Genomic DNA, 26,314 nt, shown 5'->3' with positions numbered 1-26,314 from the left:
ATGAAGCATCCTTACACAAGCTAAGTTGATTTCTACTCCAAACTTCTTACAAACAAATTTTAAGTCAGTGGACAGAAAAGGTGCTGAGTCGGCACAGCCCTTGCTATTCAACAAGGATAAAGTACAGATATGGCTGAAGTATCCTACAGGAGCCACAAGTACATTTCAGAGGACTAGGGACTTCATGCTGCCCGTGGGAGACTCTCCAGAAAAAAAAAAAAAGATTATTATCTCCAAATGGTTACCTGGCACAGGCTGGAATGAAATGGGAGAGTGACAAGAGAGCTACTCTGCAGGAGGTAAAATGGAGCTGCAGGGACTAATTGTGAAATTTGGCCTGTACTGATGACAATACAAAATATTAATTAAAATTCCAAGAAAAGCACTGGTGTTACAAAAATATGACTGACAATCAAGTATCCCAACAGCAGGGATCAAGGCTAAATTCAAATATAATTGTATAACTTGAAGGAACCCTACTATAGGCAACAAAGTCACTTGGCAAATCTTTACCTGCATGCTCCCCACCCATCAAATGCTTGGAAACATGGTCCTCTTGTAAACTTACTCTAATGCTACCAGTTATTTGTATGTGATTTTTTTATTTGACACAGAGGAATGATTTTAATATTTGCATAGAATAAACTACAGGACATGGAATCTTCAAGCTTGCCTTGCATTCCAAGTTTTAATTTTTTAAAAAATTCCCATATTCTGTTATATGATTTCTAAACTCTTCTGGATCTATTTTTCCATCAGAAATGAGTAGAGAAGACAGAGAGGAGAGCAAACATATTGACCACAACTGCTATTAGAACAGTCTATCGATTCTCCCTGTTGGTTTGTGTTAAGAAAATGTACACTAAGGAAGAAATGGCAGTTTTTTATATTTTTACCTCTTATTTTCCAAATTCTTCATAGTTAAGAAGTTTCTATTCATACCCTACCTTAAAGAAAAGAAGTCCTTAAAGACAAAAGAAGCTGAAATGTAATAAATCTTGAATTACTCCTGTTATCATTTGTGTTAGCAGCCTGAATCTTGTGTTTGTTTCTTCCTTGTTACTTTACATAGTGCTAAAATAAAGGTACCTCCGAATTAAAAATTTGAACTTGAGGGTTCTGAATCAACGTCAACAAAAACAAAACATACATCATCCTTTTTTTACAACAAATATTGTAGCTATTGCTTTGAAGGAGTATGTACTTGTCAAACAAACAATTCAGAAGCACAAAGCACAGTTTCAAATGGGCTCTCTAATCAAAATTCATCCAGCAGGCGTCACAGTTACAGGCTTTTTATAACTCATATTCTGTCAAGAACAGCACCAGTCATCGTACTTAGCCCACCAGAGATTCAAACAGTTCTGGATCATCAGTTCTTGTGGAAAAGCCAAGGAATATACTCAGCTAAAAGACGTTCAATGCAACATGTGTTTGCATAAAAATCTAGCTTGTTTTTTTGAGAAAAGGACAAGCTTTTCCCACTGGGATTATAAAATTTGTTTCCTCAAGTGACACATATGCATGTAACTAAAAGGCCTGATTTTCAAAAGTGCTAAAATCAATGGAGGCCCATATTGAAAAACAGTCTAGATTTTAAAGAACCCTCTGTTGGGAGGAAGGGGGGCAGATTCATTTATACTTGTGGGCTCTTAAGTTATTCTGAATCACTGCTTTTGAAAATTATACAAAGAAATGGGAACAGCAAAGGGTAAGGATGTAATTTCTATTTAAGATGCTTCTTTTAGGGGAAAAAATCTCAGGCAAAGAATATAAAAAGTAGCTGCCACCATCACATGACATACTCTAAAATTCTGCAAAGGCTATTACAGCACCATTTCTAACTTACTTTGGTCATAAATGTTAAAAAAATTCCCTATCTGACTTAGATCAGACCAGTTTCTCAGATGATGGAAGTCAAGGGTAAACTGACAAAATATAGTCAATAAAATTAATGATAAAGGAAGGAAGAAAAGCACATCCCATGGAAGTAAAAAAACCCCCAGTAATTATTAAGATCACGTTGCACATGGTTCTCAAGCACTGGTTTCTTCTGATTCCCCTTCCTTACTTGAACTGACATGATATTATTACTGGGGAAAATAAAAAACAGAAAGGAAGAAAAATCAATACATATAACAAATTGTAGAAGATTTATACATCCTTATCTGTCCTTAGCTGGAATGTTTGCTATGTATTTTAATTACATTTAGGATCAAAAAAAAATGTTAATTATAACAAGTCCTCTATGAAGATAATAATTTTATTATCTTCAATTTTCCTTGGGAAGCTGAGGCAGAAGGATTAAATTATGTGCAAGTAAGGTGAAGTACAGGTGTTTGCCAAGTCTGCTTACAGATGTCCACTACTAAGTAAACACACTGGAAAATGTCAACATCATTGACTTGTCAAAAAATTAGAAAAGTGGTTCAGCACTTAGCTGGAGTTGCTATCAGTGGCATCACCAATTCCTTTATGCCAGCTCTCCAGCTGTTGGGATACCCTTTCTGATGGTCTGAAATCCTGCTGACTTGTCCCTCAGCAGAAGAGCTGGCTCAGCTGAAGTAGGCTGCTTGGCAGAGAATTTGCAGTGGCTGAAGTCTAAACCAATCCAGGCTGAGTAACAGAGATGATCAGAAAAGTCAGATGAAAAGGCTCCTCAGGAGCATTTACCAGTTTGTCAAAATGTTAAGATTCCACAGAGGCATTTAAATTTTCAATGAGTTCCTTTGGTCTGCTGTCTGACAGCAGTTTTCAAAATTTTTTCGAGTTCTTTCATATGTCCCTTCTCAGCTGCCTGCATCCCTGACAGGGTACACAGAGTTCCAGTCTGTGATGTGAGGTAGATAGACACGCAGGATTCTGCATACCTGAGAGCTCCCCCTCTCCTGGAGAATGCTGAGAAAGCATTACCTTTATTGAAATAAATTTTCAGAGTATTTCCCATATTTGAGAATGACCTGAGTATTATTCATTCCCCCCCTCACCAAAATAATCTAGATTCCTTTCTTCATAGAGGGTAGGGACAAAACATGCATGGCTCACTCTATGTATGTTTAAAAGAAGAGAAGAAAGGAGTGTGATCACTGCAAAATCTTCAGAAAGGTTCCAGATGTTTGTTTGCATGAAACTGGCTATATTATTGATTAATGTGTCAAGGCTGTTTTCAGAAGAAAACAGGCCTGAAAGATTGGGTTGGGCTTTTTATTCTTTTTAATTTCAATTTTTATTCAATAAAGCTGTAAATACAGGTTTTGGGCAGCTAAAATAGAAGACAATCTCTTTGAGGTAATCAAAAACCATCAAAAGTCTTCTTGGTGGGATAGAACTTTTAAAGTATACATATGCAGTTCTAATGTATACTATAAAAAATATTCAGACAAACATTATTTTAAATGTAGAATTAATAGTGCCTGTGAGAACACTGCAAGACTGTAACTGAAAGGCTGCTAAAGCATGCAAAAAAAAAAAAAGAAGCAAAAATAAAATACTGCTCTTTAAATAAGTATGTCAACAACAAAAAACAGGAGGTCAAGTTGCAGTGCTATGGGAAATTTAACTGAGGATTTCTGAGTTTTTGTTGAAATGCTGTCAAAAGCTTGATGTTAATTTAATTATTTTTCTATAAAAAATTATTTATCTGGAATTGACATTGTTCTGACATTGTAATATGGTCTCCAGGGGCATGCTTGGCAATGTTGCCCAAAGGCCTTGAAAATGTCATTCATAATACAAGTCAGAAATTGCACAGGTGAAACAGCCAGGGTCTTAATCCATCAAACACTGTTCCAACTCAACATGCTGCCTTTATCTGACAAGCTCCTTAGTGTGTCTGTTGACAGCTCAAGACACTGACTGGCTGGCAGGGAATGGGGGTCAGAGGAGGTCATGCAACACAGAGCTGTAACAGCAGCAAAATCTGTGGGAACACAGATATTTCAAAATCATGTTCTGCCATTTCTTTATTTTTGGTTTAGGTGGTTTATGCAACAATTTTATTTATCCAACTTCAGCATCTTCATTCATTATCCACTATTAAATTACAACAGTCTCAAAGCCACTTATGCCCTACATAAAACCACTTCCAATTTATAAGCTGAAGTCATCGGTGAGAAGAAAAAATCCATTTCTCCCCTTAACATTAGCACTTCACTTCCAAAGGCCACACTTTATCCATGAACTATCAGCAAGAAAATTTCTTCCTATGGGCCATGATTGTCTTTCAAATCTCCCTCTCTAACAAAGCTTATGTAGAATAAGCTTACCAGTTTAACTTCTGGAGCTTCTAGCATAATACTACTAAGTATTGCATTAACAGCTGCACTCTTGATTCACATTGGTGTAAATAAGACCAGAATCAGACACTGTACTTAATTTCTCATGGTGTTGATGGAACAAGAATATATTCTAGAGAAAAAGTATGGAGGAAGAGACAGGAGTTGAAAGCCAGTAGGCTAAGAGACCCCAACTGACTTACCTCTGAAGAGCTGATTTCTATTAGCAAATATTATATCGATTATTAAATTAATGACAGCTCCATGTAGAGTCTATCAGGGGCCCTCCAAAGGCCTATTCAGAACTTAAAAATTCGGCAGCCCTGTAAAGCAGTACCATAAATACTATTATGTCATTTACACTAACAGAATACTTGGGCTGCATATAAGCCTACTCTTATTTCAGCAAAGCAGTATTCATTATTCTGAAATAATTAAAACTTGTTCAAAATGACAAGAATTTGCTATAAGACAATAATTCAGTTAAACATTAGTGTTTCTTTAGAGATGAGTAAGACTTTTTGACCATCAGAAAAACACACTAACCTGGAAAAAAGAATTTAGCTTAGCTGTCAACACCCTTCTCTACTGTAGCAAAAAATATGACTTGTGAAAACATTCTCAGATATGTTTTTAGCTAAACTAACAGCTTTTTTAGGTGTAGGTTACCCACAAAATGTGCACAGAATGATATGTAGGCACATCTGAAACACAAATAATGTGATATTATAATCAGTATTTACTCTTTGTGCTGTATGTAGAAGATGCTGGTTTGAACTGCCTAAGCACCATTACCAGATATCAAATTAAAAAACAAAAAAATTCTGTGCTGAGAGAAAATTTACTCATTACAAAGATAATTTTCACATGTATATGACAAATTTGAGGCTTAACTCTCAGTGAAAAAGAAGAGTGCAGATCACACACACAAACGTTATATTTACTACATTTTCTTCTCTCTCTCCCAAGTGACCTTTAATTTGCAAACCTTATTATTTCAGATCACAAATTTAAATTTCCAAAGGGTCCTGTGAATGAAGAACTTTGGATATAAGTGATATTTGAGGTGCAGTTTTAACTTTATTTTATGCTTTCTCTACAAACTTGAGAAAGTTGCTCAAGGATAGCACTAAAGACTGATTTTGGTGCTCAATTATCTCTTAAAGTACATTGGACAAGCTGCACAAAGTTATTTAAGCTCCAAGCTTCCATTTAAATCAATCAAAGTTAATCTGAATGTCTCTGTGATCCAGATCATAATGACTAAGTTTTGTGCTTATATTTGTCTGAATCCCCTTTATTCCTAAATTTCTGTCTAACATTGTCAGTACCTAAAATTCCCCGGCTGCTTATATTTCCACCTTAAGGCAAAAATATCCCAATGCTGCCAAGCAGCCTAAAGAATTGGCTCTCAACCAAGTCCCAACGAGTTCCTCAAACTATAAATAATTACAAATTTACTGAGCCAGAAAGATTTTGAGAGAGAAAGCAAGAAAACAAGGAAGAGACTGATTCCACAGCCTAGCAGTACTCATGGGATAGAGCAGACTTAAATTGAAGCCTCTGCTCAAGATCTAATTATTTACACAAAGCAGAATAATTCCTTCCAAAGACTGAGGAAGCATGCTGTGTCTTAGAAAATTCACCTTTGTGGTCAAGACAGAACCTGACACACAGTAACTGAGTTCATGTCTTTTCTTTAAATTAGAGCATGCACTTGACAAGAGCTGCTCTCTATTTTAGAAGTTTCCATTAAACCCGACCATCAGCTTCTCTCATGGCTCTTTTCAGGAAAGGAGGAATGACATGAGAGGGAACACCCCTGTGAATAGATGAAAAGGAGACTAGTAAAGTTTTCACACCCAAACTTGGTTGTTTCACATGTGTTAGTAAGGAAAGGCTTCAGCTGCTTGCTCCTCTTCAGCATTTTTAATTACTTAGCTTGACAGATTTCTACTCAGTTTATCAACTTTAAGAGCCACATTTGTAGACAGTTATGCCAACACCATCTCTGAGATGTGCCAACATGCCCAGCTTTTCTCATGTTCCACATAGGATGCCCAGCTGTTGGAAGCAATGAATTCCACTGTATGTGGGCTCCAGGAGATGTGGGAACTGACAAACTTAAGCCTTCAGTCTTGTGGGGCCAACTGGCCAAAGACCGTGAATGCCTCTATGCCTCTAAAGGGCAGCAGGAAAAAAGAGATCTGAGTCCATGTTCTGACACATATGTAGCTATTTTATACAAATAAATAAGTAAAACATCTCCAGTGGAAGAAGCCACTTTTTCAGGATGATCAAAAACCCCGTGTCTACATAAAAGGTTTGGAAAGTGGGAAATATGGATTTAGATCCCTTTTCCAAATCAGGCCTTATGAGTAACTAAGATGTTTAATCTAGAATGTACTTCATCCCTGATGAGAAGGGTGCTGTACTGACTGGTGCAGCTCATATCACATTGGGCCAATCAACCATCCAGTGTCTAGCCTGAATCCTGACACTACTTTAACATGAAAGAGATTTCAAACAACCCAAAAGTGCATAACTTAATTGGTTCTTTGCACTGGGAAAAGAAGATATTTACTCTCACTCATTACTGTTGAACTTCATAGACTTTTGTCGCCTCCGGCAACATTTTGACAATCTCAGAGGTATTGACTGCCAAGTGATTAAGGAAGCAATTAACTATCTAGACAGCTTTTTGGATTTTTTCCCTATCATTTTAATAGAGTATTCCTCCAATTTACAGGTTCATTGTAAAGGTATTAATACAATATGGATGCTTTGGTTGTATAAACACTTGTAAAAGCTGGATAATTGTTAACATTAGTGTTGACCGTTAAAAAGGGAGAGACAAAATTTTGAAAAGTAAATTAAATCATTGGGAAGAGCAATCTAAACACATGGGCATAAACTTGTTCCCATAAGACTACCATGAAATCCACCAAATCTCCCTTTCTTCCCTTTTCATTACATCCTCACATACCATGAAGGCAAAAAAATAAAAAATAAAAATAAAAATAAAAATAAAAATAAAAATAACTTAAAAGCATGCAGCTCTAAAACTACCAGTGTGAGAAATTTTTAGTTAAAGTTGCACAAAATGTTCAAAAGAAACATGAAATTGAAAATATAGTTGAGTTTGGCTGGAAGAAATGTGGTCTTGCTGAAACAGATTACTTAAATGTTGAAGTTAGAGGAATTTAGCAAACACACAACACATTTGGCAGCAAACCAAAACCACATGTCACACAAATGAAAACTAAAACATCAGCACTAAATCTGGTCCCTTTAGACACTACATCTTCCATCAGGATGAGAAGTGTTTATAATTACCAGGCTGAGTAATAAATATGACTGCTGCATTGTTTAGATCAACTGGATGAGCATGATGGAGCTAAAATGAACCAGACTGCCCCAACACTGTCTAAAGAATGAGACAGAGGAAGACAAAAAGAGCACTCAAACGAGTCTGGAAGGGAGCAGACTTTGATAAAGTAGAGCAGTAATTATTTGAACTGACCTGAATTGGTGTCATCACACAAGTAGGGAGGGCAAAGTTATTACTCGCATGAGACCATATTTCTGTCTACTCTGCTTGGAGATTTGTGCTACTAGAGAGAAAATCATAACATGTAGGTAAGGCAGAAAAACTCCCAAAATTATTCCAGATTGCAGAAACTTATACTCAGAGGTCTTTATCTCTCTTCTTTTTTTTTAAATGTTTGAATTTTATGACCTCAGTACCTAAAGTCATGGAACACCTTGGCAAATTCTGCTGCTTTACACTTCTAGGCTAATTTCAGGTTTAATCTCTGTGCTTTATTCCAAGTCATAGCATTTATAAATCATCCCATTTGATACGCTCACTCTGATGGTCCCTCCTGCATTTGAAACCACATCTACCCCTAACAGCAGTATCATTTTTAAAAAGTAGCAGCTTCCAGTTTCTCTTTGCAGTTATAATGCAGCCAAATCTGGATTTCTTAACAAGCGATTTTATTGTATAGTGGCTATTGGCTCTTCAAAAACTTCATTTTTTGTGGTCATTAGCTTATTTGCTTGCCCATCACTTACATAGGCCCAGCTGCTCTTCTAACCAAGATCACTCATTCTAGATTTTATCCAAATTAGATTTCAGAAGCCACTTTGGTTCACATATATATATATTAAATATGCAACATGTCAACTTGCCAGTGAAAGTACAAAGTTATGAAAGGATGCTGTCCTTCAGGACCTTCCCACATTCTAAACATTTAAAAAAACCCTAAATTCTCATTATTATTTCCTGGAAGAACATCATAAGTCCACTTCAAGCACCTATAAAATGGCCACAGAATTCAGTGGAATGTCCAGGAAACATAGACATACATAGATATACATATGCATATGATATACACAGAGCATTTCATTCTTTGGCTACACTACTATTTCTAAGCTAAAACAGACACTGTCACAGTGCTTATTAGCCGTGTTAATTATTTAAGGAGGAATTTGGGTTGCATGCCAGAGCCCAGTGAAGTCAGTGAAAAAGTCTTTGCCTAGTGACTACCAGCTTCAGCAGAAGCCTTTGGATTATGTCTGTATCCGTGGTCAGCCACAGCAAAAAAGTTGCCACCCTGGAGCTGAGAGAAACTGTGATGAAGCTCTGGGAAGGATTGTCTTGCTTGTTCTGTGGCAAGCACTCACATCACCAGAAGCTGGCATCTTCCCAAAATTTGCTGCTCTCAGAACAAAGTATGAAACTCACATGTTCCAAAGTCCCAAATGCTGATGATGTCCTCTAGAGATCAACAGACATAAGGAAGCATTGAAAATGAAGATACTTTCAGACAGATTAATTTTAATGTCTGTGCTTAGTGTCTGGGTATTATAGTCCTGGATTGTATAGTCATTAAAAATGGAGCTGCAGCTCTTTTATCTTTTGCTAGCCTTGTACTTTGCATTCAAGCATGACAGCAACCAATGGTAGAAAGAGGTAGCGCCTTTATTTAATAGAGCTGCATATTAGTGGGCACTTTTAATGCATCTTTTTGCAGCAGGATCCTCAAATATATTTTTCATATGTAATGCTGTATGAAATTCTATAATAGTATTTCAGAAGACTGTGATACACTATCCAAAAAAAAAAAAATTAGAGAGTGTTCTAATCCTCCTATCGACTAGGCAGCAGTTCCTATTTCAAGCTAGATAAAATAACTATGAAGGACAGGAAATTAATGTTTATCCAGACTACTCTATATTCTCAAAAAAGCTAGCCAGATGAATTACTAAAATCAGCTAGAGGTTGTGTGCATGTTAACACCCTAAATACCTAGCATGCTTAAGCACACGTAGACACACACTTTCCTCACACATTCCTGAGCATCACAGCTGCTGAAACACAGGGAAGGAAGGAGTAGAGTTATGGTTTCAAGACACAGCAAAAATCAGACTGGATGCCAAGCTGTCTTTAATTTTTTTATTAACATTTTTTGCCTGGCAGGACAACTCAGATGATGGTCATGGGTAATACCCTTCCTGCTAAACAGGAGTCCTGACAAACGACGAGTTCATGGCTTGATCCAACAGAGAATCATTTTAATACTTCAGCAAGCATCTCCCAAATAAGCAAAAAGTACTGGCATGGACAACAATGAAGCAATTTTTAACTCTCATTTTAACATGTTACAGAGTTGTCATTTATTCTTCGATTATCCAGTTAATACTAAAAAAGGTCTTAGTGTGTACAAGAAGTGTACTGTGGCACTCAAAAGTCCCACAGCTGAGTCACTAGAATGTCTCCAAGCTACTTACAGATAACAGTGTTTCCCTGAATCTCCTCTAAAACATACTCCCAGGATACTCCCAGAGCTTGGATTAAGCAGCCTCAAATTTGTCTTTTATTTTTGCCTATGACAAGAGAATTTGCCTCTGGCTTTCCATGGAACTTTGAGAATCCACTAGGTTTCTATATGTGGAAAGACTATATATTTGGGACCGGAATCTGCTTGTAATATTAAATTAACAGGTTGGATTTTCTACAGGCATAAATTAAAAAAGAGGGTGTTTTTTTTTTTTTTAATTTGAAACAATGCCTAATATGAGTTTAATCAGAACCCAGTTCCTTAAAGTGCATATTGTTCTAAGCAGAAATATTTGTGAAAATGCAGGTAATATCTACTGCAGATATTATTTTAAAACAGTCAATTACTTTAAAATAGCATTATCATGCAGTAGCAAACCAGATTATCTATTCTTTAAGAATTCTCTGACAGCTTTTAGCACCCAGAAGATGAAAAGGGATTATTAAAAATGTGACCATTTCCTTATCTCAAGTAACAGGCATTTACATTTCTCTTTCTCATCTTTACTTACTTATTTATTTATTTATTCATTTATTTTCCCAGGTGGAAGTCTCTTCCCTTTTCCTTTCAGAAACTGCATGAGATGATGCAGTACCAAATTCACATTTAAAGATCTGGTAAAAAGAAGTTTACTTTTTGATTCTCACTTAAAACTATTGACACAAACAAGTCCATGAAATGCTATGGAATGCCTTAGGATGTCAGAGTGGTTATATAAACACAGCATTGCATTTATGACTAAAACCTTTGGTTTTCTCATTTATATACACCACAATACAACTCTCTTCAGCTGCTTCTCATTCAGTGAGCCTTTAAATTATTATTTCAAATAGTGAGAATAAACAGGCATCTACAGTAGCCTTTAGACTGTCACTCAGAATGACACATCTAGAACATTATGCTGGTGTATTAAGGGTAGGAATTGTCCCTTGAACCCATCTCTAAATTCCTGAATATAAACACAGACTTCCTCACCTGTTCCATTCCTTTTCTGCTCTCTGGTGTTGTGCTGAGAGGCTTACACACTTGCAAGAATGGAAATAATAATAATAATAATAATAATAATAATAATAATAATAATAATAATAATAATAATTCCCAATTTCCTGATAGAAGTCTGAGGAACCTATTGTCTTAGAACAACTAAGAATGGATACAAGAAAGAAAAAGGAGGGAATGTGTTGGAAGACAATTATCTCTTTTGGATGAATCAGCACCAAGCAATTGAGACAAACAAAGAAGAACTATCAACATTCAGGGCAATCATTCAGTCAGAACATACATTGCCTTCATGTCATCTTGGTATTTAAGAGATGAACAGATGCAATTTTTTAAATTAAAACAGAAGAAGGTGCTAAATGAAGATAGGTGACTCCAGGAAACTACTTTCACACCAAATATCATAAATGCAAGCAGTCTTGAAAATTTTACAGCATACACCACTTTTTAAATTGATTTCTATTGAACCATATGTGAAGGTCAGTGGTCCATAGTACTGAATTTTATCTTCAATCAACTCTATTAGTTATAACACTACCAGATTATAAAATACTTAATTTATAGTCTGTAAAAAAACATAGATTAAGCAGATGGAACATGGGACACCCAGGTTTTCTCAAACAAATTGCAGGTAAGGACATGTGATCTCTACTGGTTCAACAAAAAAAATGCATGGGGAGGACCAAATATGCATGTATATACATTAAAAAATGAATGCAGTTTGGCCAGACTAGATCCAATCTCTGCAGCTGCACAACTTCACTGCAGTGTTCAATGTTCTCTGATGCACAATAATCCCAGGTAAGAGGGGAATTGATTTACATTTCTTTCACAGTGTTAAATGCTCTAATTATTAAATAGCCCTCAACATATGGCAAGGAATTAAGGAATGTAAATCAGGAGCCATGTGCTACACAGTAATCACATAAATGGTTCCCAAATAGCAATACCACTTCTGGAAGATTAGCAGAATCATACTTTTGTGATTTACATACAATTTCCACAAACTAGTGGTGAAATACTCTGCATGATAAAGCAAACTATTAATTGGGTGACAGTGGTAAATAAAATTTATTTTAGCTTGTGATTAATTTCATTATAGCATTAACATGTAAAAAAACAGATATAAAAATGTGTTTAAAGATTAATATTGGCATATTAAAGTCCTTTGATTCTTATAATTATTAGACTTTTGACAGTAAAAAAATTTATTAGACTTTTGACAGTATTAATTCAAAATCTTCTGCTGCTGCTTTAATTTAGCAGTTTGGTGAATAGTACAGCAACACATCCTCTATACCTGTTTCTTGAGATGGATGACTCATTGTTGAACAACTCTAATATCAGAAATTTAAATGCATGCATATACCATAATGATAACATTTCTTATCTATTCTACTTTCAAGTTTCCAAAGGATATTTGAAAAAACGATCATTCAGCTGTTTAAATCTGCCAAGTTTTTTAAAAGTTGTCAATGGTTAGTATGACAATTTAATCTTGTTTCACTCATCATCTCTTTTGTTCTGCCCTCCTTCCCTTTCCCATATTTATTGCTCATAGTGGTTTTTCACCTTGGCTTGTATTACGCTAATGCTAGGTTGTTGAAAAAGAGCTTTTTTTTCTACTTCATATATGTTATTTGGAGTATTTAGAAGCTACTTTTAGATATTAATTGTAGCCATGAATACTGACAATTAAAAAAGACCAAAATACTGGGAAAAAAAAATAAAAGCATGTGCTGTTTTTATATATAGACAATTACAAGGTCCTCCTCTATGATCCTTTCTGATGAAATACCTCTATCTCTCTCTCCACACTATTAATTCTAAAAATTGGATGCACTAGATTGTGCATTGAAAAGGTTATTCTAAAAGACAGTCACGAAATGGTAGCATTGCAAGAAAACAGAAACAGGAATATGCAGTCAGGAGAACTGCCAGAAGCAACAGATCTGTCTCAGACCAGTCAACAGCACCAGAGAACTGTGCTGGCACAAAAGGAAAACCATTTTATCTGTGGGTAAAGGATAATCTTTGCTTTCTACCCACATAGGAGCCTGTCTTCACATCATTTCAACCTCCTCCATCCAGTTCCACTGGATAAGAAATCTTTCAGGTACAGCTGGATGTCAGCAGCTGTACATCGACATGGCAGGTCTCACCTGGACTTGGCTAACTCTATATTTAGATGGAATTAGATAAATTCATCAAATTTTGGTCAAAAAAGACAGTTGGGCATTTTTTATAAGAATAGACAAAATAGACAGGTATTTAGAAAAGAAAAAGGCAATATAAAAACAGAAGAATGAAACAGGAGGAGCCTTGGAAGGTATCTTGGGACACTTCAGAAGGGTAGTGATTAGAGGTTCCTGGATGCTTCCTGAGGAGGTGTTGATCTCCAGGATGCACAGTGTTGTGCAGCTTTTCACTTCCCTGTACACTGCTGAAGTAAACTGAAAAGGATTTGATGAAATACAGTGCCTGTCCTTTAAAATACTGTCTTTTCACATATTTAACCCTTTTCAGGACTTCAGCATAAGGTGATCGTAGGAAAAATGTGGCTAAGACTATAAACAAGGATATTTCCTCTTCATTTTTGCAGATCCCGTCTACCCAAAATCTTATATTTTTCAGTGGGGTCTTCATGAATAATAAGCTCAAGAGTTATACAACACTGTGCATCCTGCTGTTCTGAAGCAGTTTAAACCTTTCATTTACACAGACTTTTTCCTTCAGCTATATCTTCAAGATCTAATATACTAAATTCTTTTTACCTTTTCCAAGTAAGATGGAAAGCTGCAGCCATTATTTCAATGTCTTGCTGGCTGTCAGTTAAAGAATCTTAGAACAACTAAGTTTAAAAAGAACCTTTGGAAGGTCCAAAGCAGAGCAATCTCTGAAAACACAGCAAGTTACCCAAGTCATATTCTGTCAAATTGTGAGGGTCTCCACAAAGATGGAAACTCCACAACAACTCTGAGCAGCCATTATCTCTGTATCTGTTGAAAATCATCAGCATTGGCATAATAGTTATGAGTTATATTATAACTATAACAGTTATGAGTTTGCCTAGTAAAACTAAGGAGGGGATGAAAATAATTCTTTTTTTGGTCCTTTTAGATTATGTCTCATAAAGACACAGTATTGTTACACTGTTTTGCCACAATCAGGCCTTAAATGTAGTAGGAGCCCATTCTGCTATGCAGAATGAATGTCTCATGGCAGTTTTTTCTTTATAGGTGCTAAAATACGGAAGATATATTGAAATGTATATTTACCATTACAGGGCTCAAGAACAAAGGTTACGAAAACCACAGTCTTTTCTACACAAAGAAGTTGAAGGAGTTATACATGCCCATTTAATCCCAAGTTTTTAGTTTTCATTGAAAATAAAATTTCAAAACTTGCCAGTTAATTGTCTTGAAAGTTATGCTTCACTATTTGCTTAAATATTGGTTGTTGTCACACAAGTGGAAATCAACATCACTAAATAGTGATGTCAGTCATACCACAGAGATATAATTGCTATTTTTCCTTAAATCAAACATCTTCCAAGATCCACTTTTTCACCTTTATGGAGGGCAGTGTATTCCAAATATTGTCTGCATCCTATGCATCTAAACCCAAAATGTCAAAGACCATCAATGCTTTTATAATAGATAACATAATAATTGATTTAATAGCTCTTCACCAAAATTTTCAGAATATCTTTAGATAATTATAAAACTGAACAAGAGATCTCTATAGCTTCCTTCTTACATTCTTAATTAGCACTCTTTTTTTGGTATATCTTCCTTAAGAAAATATTTGAAATGTAATTCTCTGTGTGTCTCCTATAAAAAGAATATACAAAACTGAGTACTCCATGGGTGCATCACAGCCATAAACATGAAAGGATTTCCCTGATATTCTTTATAAGTGTAACCTAGAATAGTATTAATTTTGTATTATACAATCTCTTCATTTCTACAGATTGAATAATAATTTTTTTCATTGTAAGTAACATATACATTGATTACTACATTTTACATTAACTTTTTGATTGGTTAAAATCCACTAGTAAAAACCCATGAAATCCATAAAAATACCCAAAGTTATCCTGGATGAATTTCTAATGTGCTTAAATATTTCAGAAAATGTTTTAGAGTTGGATTATTTAAATAATAATTATATTTCCAATTCAGGTAGCTTTATGCGAATTGTATCATTACACAAGGGTAATAAAAACTTTGGAACTATGATATTGCATTCCTTTGGTACTTAGCTATTTAAACTAGTCAGCCTGAATGAGTAGTTGTATGTTTGAGACAGAAAAAAAAATCATTGCAAGATTTAACAAGATAAAAGGCCTTAATGAAAGCAATCAACAGTAGAATACCTTGGATACCAGCAAGACCACTGCTTCTCAACCCTTTCCTAAATAACCCAGAATAACTGCATCACAGATAAAAAGTGATGGTTTTGATTTCTTTGTCTATCAAATCTGACTGGAAAAAAATGTAAGCACCCCATTAGTCTGATTTACAATGAGCACCAATGAGCTCCAGGGAAATCTGCAGTATCTGCTTTCACAGCTTCCTTGCAGATAAGACAAAAGTAAGCAAAGCTCTAATTCAGCATTGGTGTCGTCAGCAGTAATTCTAGCATTAGAAGCAAATGCTGATGCTTTGCCAGGAGAGAAAGAAAAAGTACTAAATATACATGTTCAGTGAACTGGGAGAGCTTCCCAGACTAGCTCCTCTATGGGCACATATAACTACTGTACAGTACCTATATTTCTGTTAACTCATCTGAGGCAGAGCATTTGACTCTTTGGGATGGTGCTGTTGAGGCCCAGAGTTGGGTTCAATGATCCTTGTGGGTCCCTTCCAAATCAGCTTATTTTGTGATTCTGTGACTTTTTTGCTTTGCATTGTGCAACACTTTCCCCAACTGCAGTACTCTGCACAGCTGTAGCATTAATTTTATTTTTATGTCTTCACTGTTGATTTGTTCACAGACTTCAATAAATAAATAACCAAATAACCTCTGTCTAGTTACTCAGCCCTACCCTGTACTAGACAATTTTTCTGATTTGTTCTTAAGTATCGAAGAGGTTTCTGTAGGTTTTTTATCCTTCCACTTTCCTAATGAATCATTCCCTGGAATGCTTATAGCTACTGAGTTAGTTCTGTTCTTGCATCTTAGCACTGTCTGCATGCCCTGGATAAGTTATTAATGAGATGTTCATATCCTGTTCTCTATTGCTTCTCCATTTTTTACAAGGAATGCTTTTTGCCAATATACATTATCCACAGCTCTAACATAAGTTTCTCACTGACTCCTCTGAAAGCACCATTATGGCCAGATATTCCATGTGTCCCTTCCAGGTATGCCCAAAAGAGAAGCATACATACAGTAGTTTATCCCTTTGTGTCCCAGCATAGCTACAAGGACAGTGGGCTTTTAGAAGATGCAAGTGCTGCTCTGAATTGCTCTGGACTAGCACTGGCAGAGAGATATTACCATTTCCAAAATATTAACCTGGATCAAAGAAAGCCTAAGGAAGCAACCAGAATTGAGATGGGGAGCTGCACTTTTCCCCTTTAAAAACAGTAGTGGAAGATTTCTAGTAGTGCTCTGCAGAAAAAAAAGAACCTTCCTTTATGATACTCTGAATTTGCATTAAGCATGTTTGGGGCTGACAAACACCACTAGGTTTGGCTAGGGGACTAGCCAAATGAGGGTCCCCAGGCTAGGGACTGCTATAGCTACAAACTCTTCCGAAGCTCATTAAAAACTCTGAACCACAGTGATATATAAATACAGTGCCCTAAATTCAACATATTCCAGATTATCAGCATATGACCATGGCTGTGTTTCCTGGCAACTGAAAACCTCCAGCTATTTGATAAACACACACACACACACACACACACACACACACATATATATGGATACAGCTCTCCTGATCCGGGCAGGAGACAAAGGTAATATGTGAAAAAATGAGTTTCCCTTGTGCTCATATTGGTGAGCACATCACAAAACTTTTAATCACCAAGTCTGATATTCTACACCATTATACTGATTCTATGCAATGAAAGATCCAGTTCTCCAAAGATGAAAGATCACACACAGCAAGTGCTCATTGCTGACCATCTCTCTGATAGCAATAGTCAGAAAGAATTCCCCTCAATTCTTTTCAGTTTTTCTGTTCAACTGATTTACAAAATGTTGGGAAAAAAGAGGATTTGGTCCGTCTGTGTGAGAAATGCAATGCAGATGCTTGCTTAAAGCAATCAGGACATTTGAAAGCAGAGATGGTTCCTTCAAAACAGATTCACAGTGCATTTAATTTTTACCTACCTACTGTCTTATCTTCCTCTTTTTTTAACAACCATCATTCAACTCTTTGGTTACAATAAGAACACCAATCCTGAAGCTGATGAGACTGACCACAGTTTGCAAAAGGATCCTGACATTTCCATAGATCTTTTCAATATCGATATGGCACTTGAAACTTTAGGCTATGAAGTCCAGTCTTCTGCCCTTGTAACTTCCCTTTTCTTTTGCTTTGTTGTTTGTTTCTTTTCTCCAACATTTAAGTTTTCTATTCAGTTCTGTTTTATAAGTTTCTGAGAGTAGAAAAGACAGAAGTTCTTTAGCTGTGGGAAAGGCTAATTTCAGATGTGAGAAAGTAAAGAAGGCTGAATAACTTATGGAGATAGTCACATTACTGAAGTACCCAGCATGATCATGTCTGTTCATGGGGCAGAGGAGAGCAGACAGATAATTCAATCACTTACAGATATTTTGGTTCCTTGCTTAGTTTTAGTGCCCATTAATGTGTGTATTTGCTTTCCTACTTGCTAATAAAAAGCAAAAGATTTATGAAAAAATGTTAGCCTAAGTGTATTGCCAACATTACAGCAAATAAAAAGAAGAAAATACCTTCATTACTTGTAGAAAGTCATAAACAATGAAGGTCTGTATGAGTTGCCATTTGCATGGCTATATTTCATATAAATTAATGCTAATGATACAGGAAAATTTGGTTTGAAGTCAAACTTGTAATTTATTTTGTTGACTAAACAGAAATGGCATGGAATGTTTGGGTAAAATGGTTCACTTCAGAGCTGAAAGTACAGTCAAGAGTGTTCCAGCTGCAATCCTGTGCTTAGCATAAAATGAGTACAGAGAAAATATTATCTCCCCTCAAATAAACCCATGCTCATCCCTATCAATACAGCAGGCTGGGGTATATAGCTAAGTCATATGAGATGTCTCTGGCTTCAGGAGATGGTGCAGTGTCATCTTCCCCCTGCCCACACCCATTTTGCAGGTCATTTCATCATTGTAGTGTTCATACATCACTCAAGGATCCCAGCTGCTAAGATAGCCAATAACCAACAGCCAAAACCTCTTTATCTGACTGAGGTGTACCACCAGTAAAAGTTAAACCTTCCTCAACAGCTTATAGAAAATAGTACTCTGCTTTGAATTGCATCAGTAAAGCATCAAGTTACATACTGTCAGTAGTCAGACTGTGTCCCAGCAAAATTAATTACAAATTTATCCCTTAATTCAAGAACAACCTCCAAATCAGACATTTATTTAGCTGAATTTAATATACAGACTTTCAAGAAGCCTGTACATTTCCCTTTTGTTGGTCAATAACTAGATAAAATGCTAATATGAACCCAAAATATTTCATTACTCAAGGAGCAGTTTTTTACAATGAGCTAAATTCTTGCTGCAAGACATCTCTGAAAATGTCTTTCACAGCAAGTGAAAGTGGGCTGATGAACAGCTCTTGCTTTCAGACAACTTCAAAAGGATCTCAGACCCTGAACTATTTCTGTTGTAGCATGTTAGGCCAGATTGTGATCCCAGTCATAGCAGTGGTATGTGCACGACAATGCAAACTGCTATGCCAAAGTAAACATTCTGCTGCATTCAAATGAGCTATTTCAGATTCATATAAAGGGAAGTGAAAAACAACTGAGACTAGGTATCTTAAATTAATGATGTGTGGCATGGTCAGAATGCAGTAATCTCTTGCAGAAACACTTCTAGAAATTCCCAGGCTTACTAGGCACATACTGTTAAAAAACAGAAGGTTAATTATTTCCACATCTCTTTTTAGACTACAGGTCAGTATAGAAAAAGGAATAAACTGCTAGAAAATTCCTGAAATATGAAGCTAAATAATTACTAAGCACTATGTACAAAAGCCTTGTTTGGTATGCTTTGTATCATGAATTATCACAACTGCCATTTACAAGTGTTCTTTAAAACTGTAAGAATCCATCCATCCACAACTGAAGTATTCTTGAGGATTAAGATTAATGTGTCATGAATCTCCACGGTTTAATATGCATGACACAGTTTCATTTCACACATATTCTGCATGGGTTGATTGCCATGTATACCAATATCAAACAGATGTTAATTCTTTAATTTTTTGTTCTCAGAGTATGTTTTAATTATCTATGAGGTTTCATAAAGAAAAAGAGGGAGGTTATTTTGAAGCAAATTTAGTGAAAAATAGAAAAATCCATTAGGTCTGTATTTCATGTTCTCAAAAATATTATTTCAATATTAAAAAAATGCTTGATATGCAAAGGAACTGCAGACTGCTCTCATTAAATGGCTCATTCCTTGTAAGCAAGAAAACTTTAACTATTTTTCTAATAAAATGCATTATTTTTAAAGCCCTGTCAATTCAACATGAGTTTGGTGATATGAAATGTTTCTGCAAGTCATTGTATGTTTACACTATGCCTAAATTCTTAAATTTGAGTATATTGCAAAGAAATCAAAACTTCACGTAAAAAAATTACTATATAAATTCTGGCATCAACGGTACTATAGGTCCCCTGTATCATCCAAATTAAGAAATCTTTGAATATAAAATATTTCACAAGCCTTCACTGTACAGAGGCCAGAAATGGAAATGAAAATACATCCTAGTTTAAAAGCAATGCATAATGAGAAATCTGTTTCAGTCAGCGTCAGCTCCCACTTTCTGCTGTGTCAGATTTAAGCCACAATTCCCCAGGACCAGAACAGCAACAGAGCCACAGGTCAGGATGGAATAGTGTTGGATAAAAACTCTGAGCATTAACTAATGCCTAATTTGATCAGAGCTGTTATTGTAATTTCCATGGAAGCTGGAGTGTGTCTCTAGCTTTGGGCCTGATCTTCCTGAAATCAACAGGAACAGGAATGGCTCCCAAGGATTTTGTACTGGAATTAGCTTCACCAAGCTGAAACAGTCTCCAGGTTAAAAATTACAATTACCAAAACCATTACAAATAATAATAATGGCAGTAGAAGTGTATATTTGAATCATACATGTCAATGTTAGATAGTATAAACACAGATGAACAATAGTAGTAGACAAAATATTGTCAAAACTGAGATATTCAGCCCCTCCCTATGTCATAGATATTTTTCTGTACACAGTAATATTTTCAACACCACGAAAATTATTTAAATTTCTTGCCAACGTAACACATACTGACAAAAGATGGCATACAGCTTTAAAATCAAAATGTGAACTGACATTTTGAAAAATAACTGACAGTCATGGCACAAGAGTGCAGTGACCTCTGTCCTCCAATATTCTCTTTTTCTCTATTTTTTTTCCAAATGCTCAAATAAGTGCAAGGTGCCCAGAAATTAAATGTATATTACCAGTGACACCCCAATTCCAAAGGGTTCAAAATCACAACATTTTCACTGGGCCAAGGAACAAATCTCAAATGTGGAATTTATATGCATCGCACAAAACACTTGTGCAGATTTCTGAAAACATACACCTATCAGATTGCAGGGAATTAAGCCTGGATTCCTTGTTCAACCAAAATTCCCTGACTGGAATAACAGCTTTAGATGTTATTTTTGTTCACATTCTGTTTTACTATGTTAAAACACCAGATTTTTTTCTTTTTACTTAAGATAAATGTGTGAAAATGCCTTCTTTCCATTCATAGATGTTATCTTCCTCAAACTTCAAATGATTCATCTGGGTGAATGTAGTTATAAATAATTTATCAAGATGCATACCAGTTGTTAGGGGAAAAAAAACCCCGAAGGAAGAATATCACTGCATAAAATCTGAACATTAAAATTGATTTTTTAAAATCAATCTTTAATTGGTTGTATTACCTCCTAATCCAGGTCTCAGGCGATTATCATAACCATCCAGAAGTCTGTCTAGAATTCTTGTAAAGATGGTGATGTTATTCTTAGCTTCGTCTTCCAGGGAGTCAGCCAGCACCGATCTAAATGGATATTTTACATTTTAGAAGGTGCTAAGTATGTTTTAACATACACTCAACATGCATTTTTTTCAGACAGGCCATTACTTGCTGCATTCCAACAGGAAAGGTGTATTTAACAGTATGCAAATACAGAATTTCTATATAACAAGTTCAGACATATAAGGGTCAACAGAATACTACTTAAAATATCCAGGAAGTAATTTTCAAGTAGTCTGTACTTCTATGCATCATTGCATTACTGTGAGTGCTGCTTCCAGCTCCCCAAACACCGTTAGTGGAGGCTGCGCTGGTGCAAAACCCTAGAAGAGCCTCCCAGGCTTTGGTGGCATGTCACTCCTGGGCTGATAACCCGGGTTCCCATGCACAAACCCATCTCCTTCTAGCTCTGTTATCTGTCCTCACTTAGGCATACTCTATCTCTGGATAAATCCTGTGGATTTGCCTCCACCCAATGGTCATGTAATGTACATGACCAGAAGAACTAACATGAGGGAAAACTCCAGCGATCATGCTCAGGGAGTCCTCTGACGCCAGCAGTTGGTGGGAGGGAACACCAGTGCTGACTAGCAAGCTGCAGGGTAGCTGTGGACAGCCTTCATTTTTCTAAAATGCTATTTTGTCATAAAACGCAGTGTCTGATACTCCATCAGATGCAGACAAACCTTATAAATGTTGGATGGAAAAAGGAAGCATAAATGAAGTGTCAAGAAGAATCTGTAGAACACCGATGGCTTCAAAGTTCCCCAATAAAGAAACAGACATTACAGCCTTTATGGATCAAATCTCAGTGGGACATGCTATAGGGGCTGGAATATGAACCTGCTGCCCAGCCAGCCGTGGTGCCCCACAGTCCTCTGGAACCTGGGCACCCAGACCAACAGGGTTTGTGCCAGGGAAGCCCTGACACACAGAAAGCCTTACACATGCAAATGTTACCGTGCCAACAATTTTAAGCACCATGCATGTGAAATACATGAGCTCATCAGTCTTAACTACTTAAAACCAGCACATTGGTATCAAGGAAGTAAAGCATCATATGCTACGCACATTACCATTTATATCTTTTTCAGCTACCTAAATTTTTAACCCTAAATGTTTGAGTATTAATCATCTTGAAATGAAGATATTCTGAATGCCAAAACAGCAAGCATGTTTCCTCCTCCTCCAAACCAAAAGTAGGTTTGGGTGATATTTTCGCTAAAGCAAGCTATAAAAGGATTAAAGACAAGGCTGTATGTTGGTCCCAGCTCAATGCCATAAAGAAGTATTTAAATGTAAATCATTGCAGTCTGTGCTTTCCATCATATAAACCATAGAATCGACCCAAATCAGATAATTTGTAAAGAACCCATGAAAATGCCATGGGTGATTTTACTCATGTGTCAGTTTTTTCTTAGTTGCAATAACCGGATGGTTCCTTTTCGGTTTGTAAAATGTATCATTGTACTCATGGACTACCAGAGTACGTCTCTGCCATTTTTAAGCTTCTTTTTGAGATACAACAGTTTTTGAACTCAAGATTCCACTAAAAATATTAGATCAATATAATTACATCAAATTAGGGTCGAATCCTGCAAACTTTACTCAGGCATAAAGTCTTTAATAACGCTTATAGTCTCTTTGACGTCAGTAAGATTACTCACTTGAGTAGGGTTTGCAGGATCTGGCCCACTGTGACTCAACTAATACTGCACCATAGTTAGGTATAAAGTGAAATAGAAAATATAGTTTCAGAAAATATTTTGTTCACTGGGAAACAAACAAAAATATTGGAGACATGTTAAATCATAGGAAACTTGCATTATATAGCATACAATCTTTACCATATTAGGACAAGACCTACTGCAGCCACAACCAAAGCAAGTAAATCAAAGTTACAAACTACAATTAATTATTGTGTTTAGGGACTGTGAGCAACACAAAAGTGTAATGTAATAAAAATTACTTGCTCTTGGTGCTGTCACTTTAGAAATTGAGAACTTTACACAGCATAAGAAAAGTTGATTAATAAATGATGCTATTGTTTTATTATATGTGATTGTGAAGTTGTATGCTATCTCCACCTAGAGGTTTAAGGCTTAAGCATCATTTTGAATTCTATTATGTTTGACCAAAAAAAAAAATCAAGGGAAAAAAAAAAGGCATGGCCATATTAATAAATATACGAGCATTATTTTAAGGACAGTGATTTGCAGTAAGACTTCATAAAAATCTATTTCTCCCTTTTGTATGGTACAGAATCACAGTCATGCAGTAACTCAAGTCTTTAAGATCCAAAAAAGCATTTAAAGAAATTGTTATTTTAATGGTGGAATAAAGCATCAATTCACAAACCGTTTAAGGACAAGACATCAGGCTTTTATGGTCCTTAAACTACATTCTACTGCATTTGCTCTCTAAACTATGTAATACTGCATTCAAACAGCTAAGAAAGATTTTTTTATTACGTTACTACATACTGTACTTTTATAACCCCTCACACAAGCTTACCCTTAGCAGATTGTAACATACACGTTCGCACTGAACAACGAAACTAAATATCCTCTCACCTCGTTGGTAGCCACACCAATAAAACGAGAAGAACCAACTGCATCTCGGAGAGTGCCAGCTTCTTCTTCATCGCTGCTCTTTGCAAAACCTAACGGTGCAAGAAAAACACAAACCCACTCTCAGCCACAGTCAGTCTCCGCCAAGCAGTGCTTTCAACTTAAACCCGAGGAAAATATGTCACTTCACTGGAGAAAGGAAACCACTGGATTTCCGCAGCACTTTTCGGTACTAGCAACTTATTGTATCTCCATCTTTCCCAACGATCCTGCTCTGTGCAAGGAGGCAATGTATGATCAGAAGTGGCATGTGAGCCGGCGCATCAGATGCTTTCCTGTTCCGTGATGTGAAAGCCCCGAGACGAAAAGGAACAAAAAATAAAAACCGTATGTATGGGAGGATGGGGGTTTAACCACCCCTCGCCTCACTACGGCACACCGCAGCCGGGGGGGCGGGGGGGCGGGCGGGAGGCAGAGTCATGCCATTCGCCGGGGCTCGGTGCGGGGACCGACCGCGGGCGAGCCGCCCCCCGCCGCCGCCGAGCGCCCAGCACGTTTGACAGCTGCGCTCGGCAGAGCACCGGCGGCCGCCGCCGGGGAGCGCAAGGGGCGCGGGGCGGCGGCGGGGGCAGCCCCCGCAGGCAGAGAAGTTGCGGAGCGCAGCAGAGCCCCCGACGCGGGCGGGCGCTGCCGCCGCAGCTGCGGACCCCCGGGGACCCTACCTGGGAGCAGCGGGCGGGCGGGCGGCCGAGGCGGGGAGGGAGGGGAGAGGGAGGGAGGGAAGCAGGGAGGGAGGGGAGGCGGGTGCCGCCGGCGAGCGGGGCAGGCGGCGGCGGGGAGCGCGGGGCGGCGGCGGCGGCGGGCGCGGCCGGGACCGAGCGGGGACCGAGCGGCGGGCGCGCGCGCGCGTGCCCGCTCCTGCCGGGGCGCGGGGCTGCCCCGGGGGCCGTCACGGGGCCGCGCCCGCCGCCCCCGCGGCCCGGCCCGCGCGGGACACGGGGGGCGCGGGGTCCCCGCCGAGGGGCAGCGGCACCGGCCCGGGGCGGCTTCCGCGGCCTCGGAGCCCGGAGCGGGCGGGCGCGGCAGCGTTGCCGGTGCGCGAACGAGAAACGGGGCGAAAAGCGGTCCCCGGACCGGTACAAGACATTTTCCGTAGCCCTCCCTCCTCAGCCTCTCAGTCGCCTCCGGTCAAGCGCGCGTTCGGCGGGGCACAGCCGCGGCAGCCGCGCCGCGCTGCCCCGGACTGCGGCGGGAGCGGGGAGCCGCCAGCCCCGGCTCCCAGCCCGCTGCCGGCTGCCTCATTAACATTCCCTTCCCCGCTTGCCCACTGGCACAGTCTAATTGGAATGCAGAGAGAAGAAAAGTCTATCATTTAATGTGAGCTCAGGATGAAGGCAGACAAGGAAACAAACCTCGCTTGTATTTTTTTCCTTTTTTTCCGCCTCAAATTGCATTACTTTCTGTTGTATTGTCTTTTAAAGCACGCTGCCCTCCTTTCGTATATGCAATCCTTCTCTGGTAGTAACTGGATCGCTGCTGGGATTCGTTCCCATTGATTTCAGGTTTTCCAGTACAAGTAGAACAGGACAGGCTTAATAATTAAAGATAAGGGTTTATATTTAGTGTACCCTCATTTTGCATTGTTAACTCGGAAATAATTAAATAACGCTTGCAATAATATTTTAGCCCTTTTTTTGCATTTTAAACCAATGCTTATCTATCTCCATTCCTTTCAATCTAACTGCCCAAAGCACCATCTCAATTATCCCCTCTTAATGTCACTGGCTCGCTTATTGTGTTTAACTGAAATTATTCTGATGAAGTTTGGTCCTGAATCAATACCAGTCCCAACATGAACATGTACAATAGGATGCACAGACATGGAAGGGGTCGGGGGGAGGGGGGGGGGGCAAGGAGGGAGGGGAGGGAAATAGGAGAGAAAGAGACGTAGGAAAAAAATAAGAAAAAAATTCTTAGGCTACCTATTGAATTGGGGTGTTCCTGCTTCCTAATTGTTGCAGTTTGCAATTGGTGGTGTCCTTGTTTCCTTCTCCTTTCATGGTTTAATGACTCCACAGTAGAAGATGAGAAACAGAAGAAGGAAGAAATAAACTTGGGCAATCAAGACAATTTGCTCCTTCCAACTTAGAGATATTTTGTAAATTGGAGTAAGACTGAGAAGAGAGAGGGAATAAGCTGAATGTCTTTGCTTTAGAATAACCTGTAAAATGACAGCCCAAACTATGGAAAATTACAAAGATTAGGACACGGGAGCAAAAGCTGAAATCTGAAAAACTCTCTTTCAGCAACCATCTAACCCTGGCTGTGTCTAAGACACAAGGCCCTCATCTCTCCCTGTACAGATGTGAATATGTGCTCTG

At 37.9% G+C, this 26,314-nt stretch overlaps 1 protein-coding gene across 3 annotated transcripts in view; it reads right to left on the bottom strand.

The window, feature by feature from the left end:
- GABRA2 (gamma-aminobutyric acid type A receptor subunit alpha2) overlaps nucleotides 1-25,203 on the bottom strand; it is a 65,287-nt gene extending 40,084 nt beyond the window's left edge. Inside the window, exons 1-3 of one of the 3 annotated variants that reach the window (XM_071432455.1) lie at nucleotides 25,068-25,203; nucleotides 23,937-24,025; nucleotides 21,272-21,387 (exon numbers count right to left, since the gene is read on the bottom strand). In XM_071432455.1, coding sequence (XP_071288556.1) covers nucleotides 21,272-21,387; nucleotides 23,937-24,007 — 187 coding nt within the window. In that variant the 5' untranslated portion in view covers nucleotides 24,008-24,025; nucleotides 25,068-25,203. Of the gene's footprint in view, nucleotides 1-21,271; nucleotides 21,388-23,936; nucleotides 24,026-24,123; nucleotides 24,631-24,655; nucleotides 24,765-25,067 lie in introns of those variants that run through there. The other 2 variants (XM_071432453.1, XM_071432454.1) reach the window with 2 other exon arrangements.
- Nucleotides 25,204-26,314: the final 1,111 nt, after the last annotated feature.

This window comes from Agelaius tricolor, unplaced genomic scaffold, assembly GCF_023055355.1.
Source record: "Agelaius tricolor isolate 1412-34295 unplaced genomic scaffold, bAgeTri1.0.p SCAF_8, whole genome shotgun sequence".
Taxonomy (NCBI): domain Eukaryota; kingdom Metazoa; phylum Chordata; class Aves; order Passeriformes; family Icteridae; genus Agelaius; species Agelaius tricolor.
The sequence above is the reverse complement of the archived record's forward strand: the minus strand, read 5'-3'. Positions and strand labels throughout refer to the sequence as shown.